Genomic DNA, 14381 nt, shown 5'->3' with positions numbered 1-14381 from the left:
TAATTATATTTTAGATTTTTTATATTTAAAATAAGATGTTTATCCTGTATTTGATTGTGTTTATCTGCAGTTAGTTACACGAATTCAGATATGAGATGAAATCGGATAGGAATGAAATCGTTTAGGGATGAACGGGTTTAAGAGTTTTTAAGAGTTTTAAGAGTTTTTAAGAGTTTTAGCCAAATGCTTTATAATATAGTATAGATTTAATAACAAAGTAATTTATATTTGGTTTAATAACATAATTTTTATAAAGATAATAATTCAGTATTTTGTTAAAACTCAATGATTATCCTAATTATATTTTAGATTTTCTATATTTAAAATGAGAGTTTATCATCTATTTGATTATGTTTATCTGCAGTTAGTTACATAAATTCAAACACGGAGTTGTAATAAGTTGTACTTATGCACAATTTACTTGTAATCTTGAATTTTAAGTAATATGCATCAATAAACAATACTTCATGCATAAAAAATGATTTTTAAGAGTTTTTGTCAAATATTTTATAATATAGTATAGATAACATAATTCTTTTATAAAGCTAATATTAGGTATTTTGAATTCAATGATTATCTTAAATATATTTTGGATTTTTTGTATTTAAAATGAGATACTTATCTAGAATTTGATTATGCTTATATGTAGTTATTTACACAAATTCAGAAATGGAGCTTTAGTAAGTTGTACATACGGACAATTTACTTGTAATATTGAATTTTAAGTAATATACGTCAATAAACAGTACTTAATGTATAAAAAGTGGTTTTTACGAGTTTTTATCAAATGTTTTATAATATAATATAGATATATAAATTAATATTTTATAAAATATATTAAATATTTTAGTAATATAATTAATATTAAAATCTCTAAAATATAAAACTCTTAAATAAAAAATTTCTTATAAAGATTTTTGACTTCTAGGCTGGGTTTAAAAGAATTTACGGGAGATACTCTTCTCACCAGATTCGTTGTCAAACATTTAAAAGTCGACAGTTTTTTCCACAATGATGTTGATGGCCATCGACTCAGACCATCCTCAAGAAAGAACCTGATCAGGGGTGGAAACTGAAAAATAAACGAGGAAGTCTATACATACGATTTGCAATGAATTGATTCTATCACTGCATTTCATCTTCATTGTCTTAGCGTTTACTTAAAGGAACCACAACATCAACAGCAACGTGCAAACAACAAATCAAATACAATGACTTTTCGCTAATAAAAATCTTAAAAGAACTCCTCATTTGATCCGATGGAGAAAGGCTGTTCAAATTTCCCTTACAATTAATGGGTGTTTACCCATAATCATTGACTTCAATCATAGCTTTCCACTTTCCTCGAAGCTTCCCCCTCTTTAATAGCATGTATCTAAGTTGTTGAGAAACCCATGTGAACCCTTTGATTATTATTCTCAGCCCACCAAGTGTTTTTGTTTTTGTCTTGGTTCATTTTCTGTATTCGAGTTGATAAATTCAGCGATTTGCGCAGTGATTTTTTTGGTGGGTGTTAACTTGGTTTGGGTTGGATTTCTATGGAGCAGTCATACTCATGCTGATCGCTGAGTGAAGTTCGATGCAATAAGTTAAGGCTTCTTTGGCTTCTCAGCAATTTCATTAATCAAAAAATGGGTAATGCCGATAATCTGGAGATAATAGGATCCAATTCCCATGCCGAAGTGAGTCTTACGCCTTTTCCCTCTTTTTGACCATGATCATAGCATGATATGCACCAAGAAACTGTATGCGTTTCTCTAACAACAAGAATTCTCACAGATGGGATCGCTAGAGAGGAAGTCAATCATCGAGCCACAAAATTATGAGAGCCAATCCAGTTGGGTATCAACCAAAAGAAATATGCTTTCTTTGAAAGGCGTTTCAGTTTCAGACAGAAAATATATATGGAGTGTAGTGATAACCAGCATAAAGATCGCATTTTTCTCTGATAAGATTAATTTACTCATACCTTTTGGCCCCTTGGCAATGGTGGTTTATAAATTGACGAATCAACATGTGAGCTATATTCATTGTTATTCAATTTCAATAGCATTTTGGATACCTGTTATGACTTGATTCTTTCTGATACTAGGGTTGGGTCTTCTTCCTGAGCTTATTGGGCATCATACCTTTGGCAGAACGTTTGGGTTGGGCTACCGAGTAATTATCTTTCACATTTTCATCAATTCTTCATATGAACCTGCATTATGATGTTTGTGAAGGATCCTATTTAGATCTGTTCTTCATTTGATATAGGCTAGTTGTGTTATAACTGCATCCTATATGGACTGCATTTGACTGATTTTTGATCAATACAGTAGTCATCTAAGATGTTTTTGGCTTCTTTTTATGCAGACAGCTGGCTTTCTACACCGGACCTACAGGTGTCTTACCCAACTGTTCATTTTTAATCCAAATCAATAGTTTGACATTGTTGTAAACTTAGAATTAATCTTATATTACTAGTGAATAGAAGTTAATGAATATTAGAGGAAGTGATTTTTGAAGTAATGATAACTGGTCTTATGAATTATGCTTTGATATTTAATACATGGATTGGAAAATCTGAAATTGCAGTTGGGGGTCTTCTCAATGCTACTTTTGGCAATGCAACAGAGTTGATAATATCAATGTACGCAATGAAACATGGTATGCTACGTGTTGTACAGCAATCTTTACTGGGCTCAATTTTGTCCAATATGTTGCTTGTGCTTGGATGTGCATTTCTCTGTGGAGGAATCGTACATCCTAATAAGGAACAGGTGTTTAACAAGGTTAGTCAAGTAACGAGTGGAGGTCTTGGATTTCCTTCTATCGTTTTTAACATGGAAATACTTGGATTTCCTTGCTGTGTGATTGATCAAACCTTGAGATTTATATCTATACCAACTTGTTGACAGTCAAATGCCGTGATGAGCTCCGGATTGCTGTTGATGGCAGTCATGGGTCTGTTGTTCCCAGCCGTTCTCCACTTCACACATACGGAATTGCATTATGGGAAGTCAGAGTTGGCCCTTTCAAGATTTAGCAGTTGTATAATGCTTATAGCATATGGTGCCTATCTCTATTTCCAGTTGACTAGCCAGAAGAACTCGTATTCTCCAATCACTGAGGTTGGTTATGGAGATGGTATTTACACCCTCAATAGGGCCAACCTTTCTTTCTTCTTTAGTTTATCAGTTCTTGTGGAAACACTTCTGCATGTGTTTCCACCAGATGCATTGACGATTGCAATAAACCATATATAAATGACAAAATTTCACCAGTATTTCTTTTTTTAGTACCTTTTAGTATTTTCTAAAATAGGTCTGCAGCAGTCTTCAAGAAAAAGATTTTTTGTATATTGAGAGTTGATTAATTTTCTTCTCCGAGTAAGCAGCACATGCTATGTTTTACTAAAATTGAGTTACAAATATCAGGAAGCTAGTCTGGATGATGGGAGTTCAGATGATGAAGAATCTCCTGCTATTTCAAAGTGCGAATCAATTATCTGGCTCAGCATCTTGACACTTATCATTTCGGTTCTTTCTGAATATCTAGTCAACACCATCGAGGTATCAAGATTGTGTGGAACGAACTAATCTGAATTCAGTAAATAGTAACTGTTTCTCGAACCTTTCTTACCATAGACATGATTAAATCTTTCAGGGTGCTTCTCTCGCATTGAATATCCCCTTAGCATTTATTAGCGTTATCCTGCTTCCTATTGTTGGAAATGCAGCAGAGCACGCCAGTGCCATCATGTTTGCGGTGAAAGACAAGCTTGTAAGCGCTTGCTTCCTAGTTTTTAGTCATCACAAGGACCATCAAACATATTTTAATTTTTGGTTAACATCTGCGCAGGATATCTCTTTAGGAGTGGCAATTGGCTCCTCAACGCAAATATCCATGTTCGGGGTACATTTTTTGTTATGAATTTTAATGTCAAGCCTAGTGATTACTAAATATGAATTTGATATGGTTTGTAGGATTTATTACCTTCAAGTATCTTTAGCATCATCTAATTTTATTATTTCTTTGCTGAAACTGCAGATTCCGTTTTGCGTGGTTGTTGCGTGGATCATTGGACGTCCACTGGACCTAAATTTTCAACTCTTTGAGACAGCAACTCTTTTTATGACGGTTCTAGTAGTGGCCTTCATGTTGCAGGTTCACCCCTTGCGAGAAAACCGTATACTTTAGGCAAATTTCACTCCCCTGCCTAAACCAACTAAACCCCGCTCTATATTTGCAGGAGGGAACATCCAATTACTTCAAAGGACTAATGCTCCTGTTTTGCTATTTGATAGTTGGTGCAAGTTTCTATGTACATTTAGATCCTGAATCTATACGTAAGTCATTTCTGCTGCCCAAGTGGTAGAATCATATTTAGCCAAAAATATTGGCCTGGTACATAGTTTTAGAATGTTTAACAATTTAAACCCTTTTTGACTATAAACCCTTTTTTCTTCTACATTGTTGTTGAAAGTGATTCATTGTCTCTGGTTCTGCAGAAGATAAACCTTAAAAGCTGCAGTTGTTGGAACACATCAGATATACAAATCCCAAGGAGAGTGATTTGAATCCATCAGGCAGCAGCAGAATCATGAGTTGAAATTGACAGATCCTTCAACTCAACTGTATATTCCAGTGTCACTTCCGTTATGGCATAGTTATTATTGTACACAGTTTCCTAACAGTTGGTATGTAATAGTTTCGTAACCTCTGGTAAACACAAATGGTTGTAGATTTCAGGTTCTATTACTTGAAGTAGATATCCGATTTTACATATTGATATATTGACGTGTTTTTACCTCTCCATTTAGACCACTGTAATTAGAAGAAGCTAATCTGGGCATTTTGGATTGGGATTGTTAAGATAGAAATTTCATCCCTTGACTATTCACAGGTTCAGTTCAACAGAATGAGCACTACTAGCACCTAGTATTAATCTAGAAAAGAACACTTGGGTACCCTTTGCGATCGATTATTATTCATATAAATAATATTTTTTACAAAAGAATGAGCATTTAGCAAATTATATAAATTTTACAATGGGTTTGTATTTCTTTAATGGTGGTGGGAGTAGTACCTACTAAAAATACAAGTAGGTGGAAGTGTCTGCTGCATTTGTAGTATCCCTGCAAAGAATGGACCGAGCTTCAATGATTGAGCGTGGTGGTTCAAGATCTTTCTCTTTTAAGGCATTTCCTTGCAATCTCTGCATCTGGGATGCAAATGTATCATCCAGAATCTACAAACCAAAAGAGGTATGCATTAAATACATATGTTGCGAAACACAGAGATCTAATGCATACAACTTACCCCAAGAGCATAATAAGATCCATTGTACCAGACACGATTTTCCTTTCTGCCCTCTAGGAACTTGAGTACAATCTAGAAGTGATACATTTCAAAGCATCAGAATACGTTCTTTTCAAAAGCAAGCGAAGATCTAGAAACACTAACTTAAAGATTGATCACCTGTCCCATTTTGTCCCATAAACCACGACAACTAGCAATGAATATCTGGTTTGTGAACACCTCATGCAAGTTGGATACAGACTCCACAAGCTGTGAACACAGAACTTGCATCCTCTCACGGACTTCAGCCTCTCCATCTGTTTCCTTTGTTTCCTCCAAGATTCTTTGAAGTCGCGTGTTCCGACTTGCTTGCATCTGTATGATTGATGACTCATTAGTTTTATAGAAAAAAAATACCTCTTTTGACTGTTAAATTCGTATTTTATTACTTACATTACTAGTTAGCTTGACCACTACAGCCTGCATGTAGTTTTTGTACTTTGTTCTCAGTAAGACCGTAACTGCATTCATTTGCTCTCCATAAGTTGACTTCTTGTCCCCATTGACCGGAAGATAGGATGCCCATGACTTCAGTTTGTCCTCAATTCTACAGTGCAGAACATCAAGAATTCTCTTGATGGTGTTAAGAAAAGTACCCAACTGCCATAGAAAAGAGAAAAATGTAAGCTCTATTTGATATCGGGTATCAAAAATTCTCTTTAGAACTGTACTCTCACCTGATTAGGGATGGAATACGGGGCAGTTGATTGTCTTCTTGTTAATTTCTGAACTTGAATGCCAAGCCTCTTGGGAATGCTATCTTTCAGAGGTGTCAAAATATCTGCATACTGCCTTTCCAATGCTTTCATGATTGCTCTCTCCACATTTGCAACAGCCTTTCGGGTGTCAACAGTAAACATTTAAAATCAATAGATGGTCCAAATTGGGCATCAATTGTGTTTTGACTTGAAGCATAGATTATAACTTACATTCTCCAAGATCAATGTGTACTGTGGCCATCGATTGATTATAACTTCATACTCGCTCAATGTTTCTTTGATTTTATCATATAAATCCTCAGCAAATGGTGAAGTAGAATAGTTTGTAATCACCCCAGCCCATGGTACCTGCAAGAGGTAGTGTAGCTTATGGTTTGGAATACCATCCTTCATGGGTTTTCCAATTATAGAAATAGTCAAATGAGGTACCTTTTCAGCCTTGCATAAGTCAAGTAAGCAAAGTTGCATATCTTGAACCCAAACCATGATGTAATTATGGTACAAGTTTCTCGAGTCTACACCACCTTGAGCTACACTGAAAGCGTAAAAATAATAATGTTTTCAGTATTTTGCTCTTGATTTCTGTTGACATGAGGAAATGAAGTTTCATTTAACAGACCTGATGTTCCATGACTCAAGATTCCTCTCAAAGTCAGCAGTTGCTATAAGAAGTTCGTTGACATGAGGCTGAGGACTCGAAGGAGGCCATGCAGCAAGAAATCCTTTAAGCCGTTTGCATAACTCGCTGCTGTAAACCCCAGCTGTGATGCTTGAGAGATCAATAGAGCTGAAAAGCAACACCAACATGTCCAGAATCAGAATGATGGAATGACAATGAAACCTAAATTACACTAAAAGTAAGTCTTTCTGTACCTTGGTAGTATGTGCTGGTTATGTATCTTGATATCCGTCTTTATTTCATCACTTAAGGTTATGCACAGGTTCTTCATTTTTAAGTATGCTGTAGTAATTGCAATAGAATCCATAAGAAAACCTTCAATGTTGATTGCCACAAACTCATCTGTGTCCACCATGTGCTTCCTGCACCTCTTTCGTGCTGCTGCCTGTAAAAATACAAACTTTTTAAACAACATAACTTATTTATACGATTATCACTACTCTACCAACCCGAAACTATACGATTCTCCACCTGTAAATAGTTGCTCAATAAAGCTTGTCCATCTGGAGAAAGTATATCATGAATAAGGGTATATAGTTGAACAGCTGGAGCTAATGCTGGTGCAGCAGCCTCTGGAATTGGACTCAAAATGTCTGCTAAACCCGTAGAAGAGCTTTCCTCTAATGACTTGTAGTTTTGGAAAGCAAGTGCAAGTAGACCCTCCATTTGCGTTTCACAGTCCAATAACAAGCTTTTCTGCAAGATGACAAGAAAATATATTATAGTTCAGGAATCGAGTCTACGCCATTACAAGAAATCGGCTTTATATGACTTTAAATATGTCTAAATGTCCTAATAGGCTGCTTTATCGGACCAAACAATTATGCATTGTAAAGGCATTACAATAAGTTAATGAGACACTTGATTTCAAAGTGACCCAAAAAACTTGTTAGTATGCCAAAGTCGTCCTAATGGTAACACCTTTATAAAGGACGCAACATTGTAGCTTTCTATAAAGACATTTAGGGTATGTTTGTTAGCAGCTTAATGAGCTTAATTGGACTTGCAACTTATTCGGTTGCGATAAATGACTGTTTGGTAGTGGATTAATGAGATGGAAATTAGAAAGTGATTCATTCAGTAAGGTTATAGAGGGAGCTTTATCAGAAAGTGAAGTTTTTTCCAAACATGTCCTTCCCAATTAAAAACACGCTCCTTCCATCTAAGAAAAAAAACCTTCCCAAATAAAAATCTTCCCAATCTATACAGACATGTTAATCCACACAGAAATGCTTTATCCGTACAAGACTTAGAGGATGTTTACTTGCAGCTTAATTAAGCTTATTGGTATATCTGGCTTATTCGCACAGCTCATTTGGGTTGTTTACTTACGGCTTATTCACACAGAACATGGCTTAATCGCACAGATAGAAATCGTGTGTTGTCCCCATTCAGCCACAAAAATGACACCCCTACCCCTTATTTAAAGCATCGCCTCCTTCCCAAATGAGACACCCCATCGTCAACCTCTTTATGATTTTTTGTTATGATGTTCAAATAATTAATATTGGGGGGTAAATCGGTCATTTATGTTATTCAGACTATTGGTTCAGATAAAAAAGTAAACAACAACACTCATTTATCCAGATAGACAAATTTATCCGGACAGACAAATTTATCCATACAGGACTTAATAAAAAATTTAATGGAAAACCAACCAACCAAACAGCTCTTTAGACATCTTTGGCATCCTATAAAGCTGAATTTGTTATAGTGAAGGTCTGCCATGGAGTTTCATGGCCTTCCTGGAGATTTAGGATATCCTACCTCTTGTCTTGTTAGTCTTCTCTCCGTTCTAGCCTTCATAACAGGTACAAGTAATTCATAAATGAGCTCAAAGCAATCTTTTGTAGGTGTAGCGACATTCATGACATGTGAAAGATGCCTGAGTTTAGTGTATGATTCTGAAACTCCATAATAATCAGAAAACTCTGTCAGCAACCATTTCCATGGTTCAACAACCCACAAGTTTCGTGCGTGGAAACCTTGTGCACGCATGGCAGCCTCCAACAGTAAATCATATGCAAGTGTTTCCACAACAGGTCCACACTGTCGAATATAGGAAAAAGATTCAAACTATAAGACGAATTAGAACACACAATCACATTTGTTAGCAAGAACTTCACAAACCTTGAGGTGCGTAGTTTCATCAGATGTAATTGTACTGCTGATGGAAAGTTGGGCTTTCCCGATGCACTCATTGTCATCATGATAGATTGGCCACCATTTGACTCTATCATTCTACATAGGATGAATTTTACATTGATACATACGGTAATGAGCAGGAAGGCATATATTGTCATAGGTGAAATTTAAATGAGAACCATAAATATTTTGAGAATCATGAGAACCAATATATGCATTTATGTTTATAGGGTCCGGTTCAGCGGAAAACCTCAAAAAATGAAAAACTGAGAAACACCTCATCTGGACGGTATGCACATGTGCATACAAGTAATTTGTAAGCAATTTGTCCATATGCATACCGTTCATACGTGCATAAAAACCAAGAAACAACTTCAGTTACTTGTATGTGCATACAATCCAGATGAATGGTTACAAGGGTATTCCTCAGTTTTTCGTTTTTAGGGAGTTTTCTCCTGAAGCTCCCGCTATGTACATATGTGTGTGTAAATATATATTGAGAAGTAAAAAAGGGATCCTAGCCTTTCATACGGTCAAGATCGTATTTGACTGGTCAATAATTACGGCTTTGGCTGGTCAAAAATTGCGGCTATGTGAAATATATATACACATGTAATTCACATGAACTTCGTAACTTTTACAAATAGGCGGCAAACGGATTCATATATGAACCTATGTAATTCACATGAACTCTGTATGTTCATATGTGAACTTGTGTAATTCACATATAAACTATTTTAATTGATTCACATATGAACCCGCGTGATTCACATACGAACTAATTAACCGATTCACATATGAACTAATTAATTGGTTCATATATATAGTTCATATGTGCATCGCATGGGTTCGTATATGAACCCGTTTGTCGCCTATTTGTAAAAGTTACGAAACTACCCCTCTATCGCACTCATAAGAGGAATCATCCGGTGTTTCACGGTCAAAGTCGCAAATGTTGACCAAATGAAAGCTAGGATCACTTCTTTACTTCTCAAATATTTACCACTTCTCAAATGAACCTTTCGCTAGCTATATATATATTGTCTACTTAACACTTACAGGATTGTCATGTAGGAATGAGACTGGAATAATTGCTCGACCCTGAATAGTCCTTTTCTCACCCCGTACTTCTAGCAGAAGGGCATCTCCTTGGTTCTCTGGGAAACTAATGTCAATACAAGATGATCAACAACTTTGGAGTATTTTTTTAAATTTTACGCAATAACTTCTAAGTTTTTACATCATAGGAACTTACAAATCATGGGAATCACCAGTTCCAGGTCTCAAGCAAATGCCTAAAGCTGATTCAGTTTCTGTATGTTCTTCAGAACTTCTAAGGTGCAATAAGCATGACACTGGTTCTGCAACATGATAACATCTTCCAGTTATCCACTGAACACTTGATGTTCTTTTGTTAATTAGAAATTGTTTATGTTCATCAGATCATCGGTACGAAAAAGTACAAACCTTCAGATGGAAGTGAAAATGAAGAGATTCCTAATGCATTGATTTTGCTTTTTACAAGGGAAGAAACATGTCGAATGTACTCAACTCCTGCTTGCACATAGATAGCACTTTGCTGAGAGTATGTGTCCTTAAGTTTTCTTTGTGGGATGATTCTTATCTTTCTCACTGCCAAATCATACACAAATGCACAGCRATTACAGTAGSTTATTTAAACCAGAAAGATGGGCAGGGCATTGTTTGAATTTATAAGTTAAGGAYCATACCTTCAACCCTTATCTTTCCAATCACTTTCTTGACTTTCAATGGGCATGCTTTATCTGTATTCTCGATACCACTACTTGTCACTGATTTGAAACCCCGAGGTTGCAACAATAACTTGTGTAGTCTACAAAAACRGGAACCCTTTAAGGCTTGCAATATATGATAACAGAACGAAAGAGACACAATTTATAAGGTAACATACCCAAAGGCATTGCGTAGAAGCCGACATTCATCACTGAGGAACACAGGTGCTTCTGGGCAGCCTCTTGCCCATGCGTTTAGGCATAAGCGGAAGCATGCGTCATAAGTTATTAGAGTTTGCCATGGGTTTTGACCACTGCCATGAAATTGAATCATGATTAAAAGAACATACCACTTACTCGGTAATAGCAAAGCAATCAAACTATTGTACTACCTGTTATAATAAGGTAAATGATCTAGTGATTTTGTTTCTTCCATGCAAGGCACTGATGTGTCTGTTCTTTCAGGAATGGCTTCGTTTTCCCTGCATAAAAGGATTATCTCAACATATTCCACAAAATGAACTAATGATGTTGAACGGAAACATGCACTAGAAAGAAATCGGCCTTATAGGACGCCAAATGTCTAAATATTCTAATAGTCTGCTTCATAAGACTTTAAGTTTATAGTACCAAATAATTGTGCTTCCTACGTCAAGGTGTTAGAATAAGTGGATAGGACTTTGGGCGTCTTAACAAATTTTTTAGGATACTTCTGAAATAATGTGTCCCACTTTGAAAAAAAAATGTATTATAAAAGTAGGTCTCTTGTAAAAAAACTTGTTAGGACGCCCAAGGGTGTCATATCAATTTATTGTAACACCGTTACTTTAAGTCCTATAAAAACAGTCTATTAAGAATTTAAGATATTTGGATATATTTAACATCTTATAAAACCAATTTTGTTGTAGTGAGGCACATATTCGAATATCTGACCTGTCACTAACAGACGGCTCCAAGTTGCCATCATGACCAAACTCCTCACTGGTGAGTTTTTCTGGCATATTCACTTCATTTCCTGAAAACCTTGAAGATTTTTTACTTGATTGACCTTGAATCTCAGGAATGGGCTCTGCTCCTCCTTCATAAATCGGAGGTGCACTTGGAGTTCCCAAATCAGCTATCGGGGTACCCTACATTCATCACTATCGTCAATAGAAATGAACTTTTATAAACCATATGACATCAAGGAGATTATAAACTTACATAGGCACTACGAGGTTGCAACATATCACGCAGCCGACTGGCAGCTGAAACTGAACTTGGCTGTGTGCCGACCCCACCAATCCCAGTAAGTTTTCTGTTCTTTTGAGGAACTTCAACACAAAGATTCTCTTTTAGGAAGCCTCTATTCAAAGTAGACCTGTTGGGTCCAATTGGTACAGGTAGTCTAACTGGATTAACATTATATATTTCTTCATCAAACCCTTCTCCCTCAGAATTAGTGCAGTCCATATCATCTGAAGCAGATCCCACACTCTCATCATCAATTTCATAATCATCATCATCATCATCATCATCATCATCATCATCATCATCATCATCATCATCATCATCATCATCATCATGTTCATAATCATTGAAATTGTTTGTCTCAAGATTATGAGATCCAAGAAGACCCGAATGGAATTTAAGGGGTGGCAATACATTAGATGACTTATAAGTTGTAGAATTAAACGAAAGAGGAGATTTAGGAACCAGGTATTCGTGATCAGCCAGAGTCTCACTTAGAGGCGAACGAGGTCGATGCTGTTCTTTCTCTGACCCCTGATAGTATCATACAAATTGTTATGAACAGGACATTAAAGATTCAGTTTTTCAATGAAAAAGGCAAGAAAAGAAGCATACATTAAAGATTCAGTTTTTCAATGAAAAAGGCAAGAAAAGAAGCATACTTGATATCAGTAACTTTAACAAATAATCAAAATGGAGAGTTGAAGTACCTGCTTAACCCAGTTCAGTGCAGTTTCATCTAACCCTTCGGTGAACATTTTTACAAAGAGAGGAGAGGAGAGAGATTTTGAAGAAAAAAAAAAGAAATTAGAGAATAGATTTTGTGGTGGATTTGAGCAGATTCTTGATGGGTTGGGTTGATAGGAGATGAAAGAGAAAGACAGATGGGAGAGCGTTTCAGCTTGTAACGGCTAGTTTGAAAAGCTCGCTTCATTAAGTAGTTGTTTAAGGCATAATTTCATTTTTCACCCTACATTTTTTAAAAGATCACCGACACCCCTCGACTTTCATACTAATGTTCATTTATACTTCTATACTTGATTGGATATGCTTTCTTTTTAAATGATAAATGTTTTATGTTCTTTTAAATCAATGTTTTTGATGATGTTTGACGATTATTTATTTATGTAGTTTTTGCAAAATTTTGAAAACTTCAACTCAATAGTTTTATAATTTACTAAACGACAAAACATTCGTTAATAATTTAATTTTAATAAAACTCTGGTTTTATGTAAAATGTTTGAAATTCTTTCCATATATAAGTGGTCCTCATCAAATTGAGCAACACCCGCAAAATCGATTCTGATGAAACTGAAGTGGCTGGAAAATATACTGTTATAGACAACTAATTTATAGAGTTTTAATTTGAGTTTTGAATTTGATCAACTTATAAATCCGTAACTTTTCTTTCAATTATTTTTATGGTTTTGCTCGTTTTTAATATTATAAGTTGACAACATCAACTGATTTTTTTTGTAATAAATTGAGGATTAATTTCAAATTTATGGAGTGTTTGGTTAGAGGTATTAAACAGTAATCAATAGGAATGAAAATAAAAGAAAATAAAATTTGTTTGGTATTATATAATATAACAGGTTCATTCCCCCAAAAGCCCAAATTTTCATTCCAGATTAAACTGTGGGGAAATGAAAATTCATTTCCATTTTTATTCTCTGTCATTTTCATTCCCCGACATGAACCAAACAACCCTTTATTGTTCAAAAACAATCCTCAAAAATTGGAGCTAAATATTTTGAGTTATTTATGGCTGGGTGTCAAATGTTAGAAATTTTCTTGCATATATGAAAAGCCTTCAAGAACTTGAAAGTCAAGCACAAAATGGCAAAAAAAATGGAGCCCTAGGCGTTGTTGATGTGTGTCAACTGTCAAGTCAAGAAGGGAATACTAAGTTGGTTTTGGGTAAAGCATGATAGGATCCCAGTACCTGCAATAGATGGTTGAAAAGTCAGTCTCGGACCCGCGTAAGGCCCGTCTAAATTGGTCTCTTCGAAATCGGACCGGCCAATCCCAGTCCTGGACATGGCCCGGTTTCAAAAACAATATATTTCTTTTGAGATCTTTTTTACACAAAAACGTTGCAGATGTTTTTATATTACAATTTATAATATGTAGTATTGAAATACACTTAATAATACGTTTAAGTAGATAAAATCTTGAAAAACTTTAAAAACATAGCCCATCCTGTACCGGGTCTTGATATTCCAATTCCATATAACATGTAACCAATGCCGAACCATCAGAATTCAGACCATAATCGGTCCTAATTTATCCTAGGCCGGACCTTACCCAATTTGCGGGGCAGGTATAAGTAAAACTACTAGACGTTTCTGGGCTACAGCATATTGGGCCGAAGGAAAGAGGCCAGAATCCCAGGCTTTTTTTTTGTTGGATCCTGTTTCTTTTCCATTACCTTTTTCTACAACTGGTCTTTGATCATTAGCCCAGTTATATCAATCAATTTCAGTTTTTAAGAGGGCTTTTAAAATAAACTCA

The 14381-nt window shown here is 35.6% G+C and overlaps 2 protein-coding genes across 2 annotated transcripts; one reads left to right on the top strand and one right to left on the bottom strand.

Moving 5' to 3' along the window:
• Positions 1-1299: 1299 nt before the first annotated feature.
• LOC112516629 (vacuolar cation/proton exchanger 3-like) lies at positions 1300-4740 on the top strand. Its single transcript, XM_025123780.1, has 12 exons — positions 1300-1682; positions 1780-2016; positions 2093-2160; positions 2356-2384; positions 2578-2774; positions 2901-3113; positions 3420-3554; positions 3649-3765; positions 3844-3897; positions 4033-4149; positions 4235-4331; positions 4494-4740. The coding sequence occupies exons 1-12, from the start codon at positions 1632-1634 to the stop codon at positions 4505-4507; spliced, it is 1329 nt and encodes a 442-aa protein (XP_024979548.1). The 5' UTR covers positions 1300-1631; the 3' UTR covers positions 4508-4740.
• Positions 4741-5044: 304 nt separating this feature from the next.
• LOC112516321 lies at positions 5045-12625 on the bottom strand. The gene is made up of 22 exons (XM_025123335.1): positions 12578-12625; positions 12254-12401; positions 11841-12094; positions 11571-11767; positions 11030-11119; positions 10817-10951; positions 10617-10738; positions 10354-10518; positions 10142-10247; positions 9946-10051; positions 8872-8982; positions 8509-8790; positions 7213-7437; positions 6936-7126; positions 6682-6849; positions 6492-6597; positions 6273-6410; positions 6021-6179; positions 5737-5943; positions 5464-5658; positions 5305-5376; positions 5045-5233 (listed from the first exon to the last, which is right to left on the bottom strand). The coding sequence occupies exons 1-22, from the start codon at positions 12623-12625 to the stop codon at positions 5075-5077; spliced, it is 3384 nt and encodes a 1127-aa protein (XP_024979103.1). The 3' UTR covers positions 5045-5074.
• Positions 12626-14381: the final 1756 nt, after the last annotated feature.

The sequence above is a fragment of the Cynara cardunculus genome (genome assembly GCF_001531365.2).
Source record: "Cynara cardunculus var. scolymus isolate 2C chromosome LG 8, CcrdV1, whole genome shotgun sequence".
NCBI classification, from domain to species: domain Eukaryota; kingdom Viridiplantae; phylum Streptophyta; class Magnoliopsida; order Asterales; family Asteraceae; genus Cynara; species Cynara cardunculus.
The sequence above is the reverse complement of the archived record's forward strand: the minus strand, read 5'-3'. Positions and strand labels throughout refer to the sequence as shown.

What these genes read in the sequence shown, in the direction of transcription:
- LOC112516321 (XM_025123335.1), bottom strand. Translation starts at nt 12,625, where the DNA reads ATGTTCACCGAAGGGTTAGATGAAACTGCACTGAACTGGGTTAAGCAG. An exon ending in GAAGACTAACAAGACAAGAG is followed by an intron (nt 7,438 to 8,508) that starts GTAGGATATCCT and finishes GTCATCTTGCAG; the next exon opens with AAAAGCTTGTTATTGGACTG. An exon ending in TATTGAGCAACTATTTACAG is followed by an intron (nt 7,127 to 7,212) that starts GTGGAGAATCGT and finishes GTATTTTTACAG; the next exon opens with GCAGCAGCACGAAAGAGGTG.
- LOC112516629 (XM_025123780.1), top strand. Translation starts at nt 1,632, where the DNA reads ATGGGTAATGCCGATAATCTGGAGATAATAGGATCCAATTCCCATGCC. An exon ending in AGGAACAGGTGTTTAACAAG is followed by an intron (nt 2,775 to 2,900) that starts GTTAGTCAAGTA and finishes ACTTGTTGACAG; the next exon opens with TCAAATGCCGTGATGAGCTC. An exon ending in TTGCGGTGAAAGACAAGCTT is followed by an intron (nt 3,766 to 3,843) that starts GTAAGCGCTTGC and finishes ACATCTGCGCAG; the next exon opens with GATATCTCTTTAGGAGTGGC.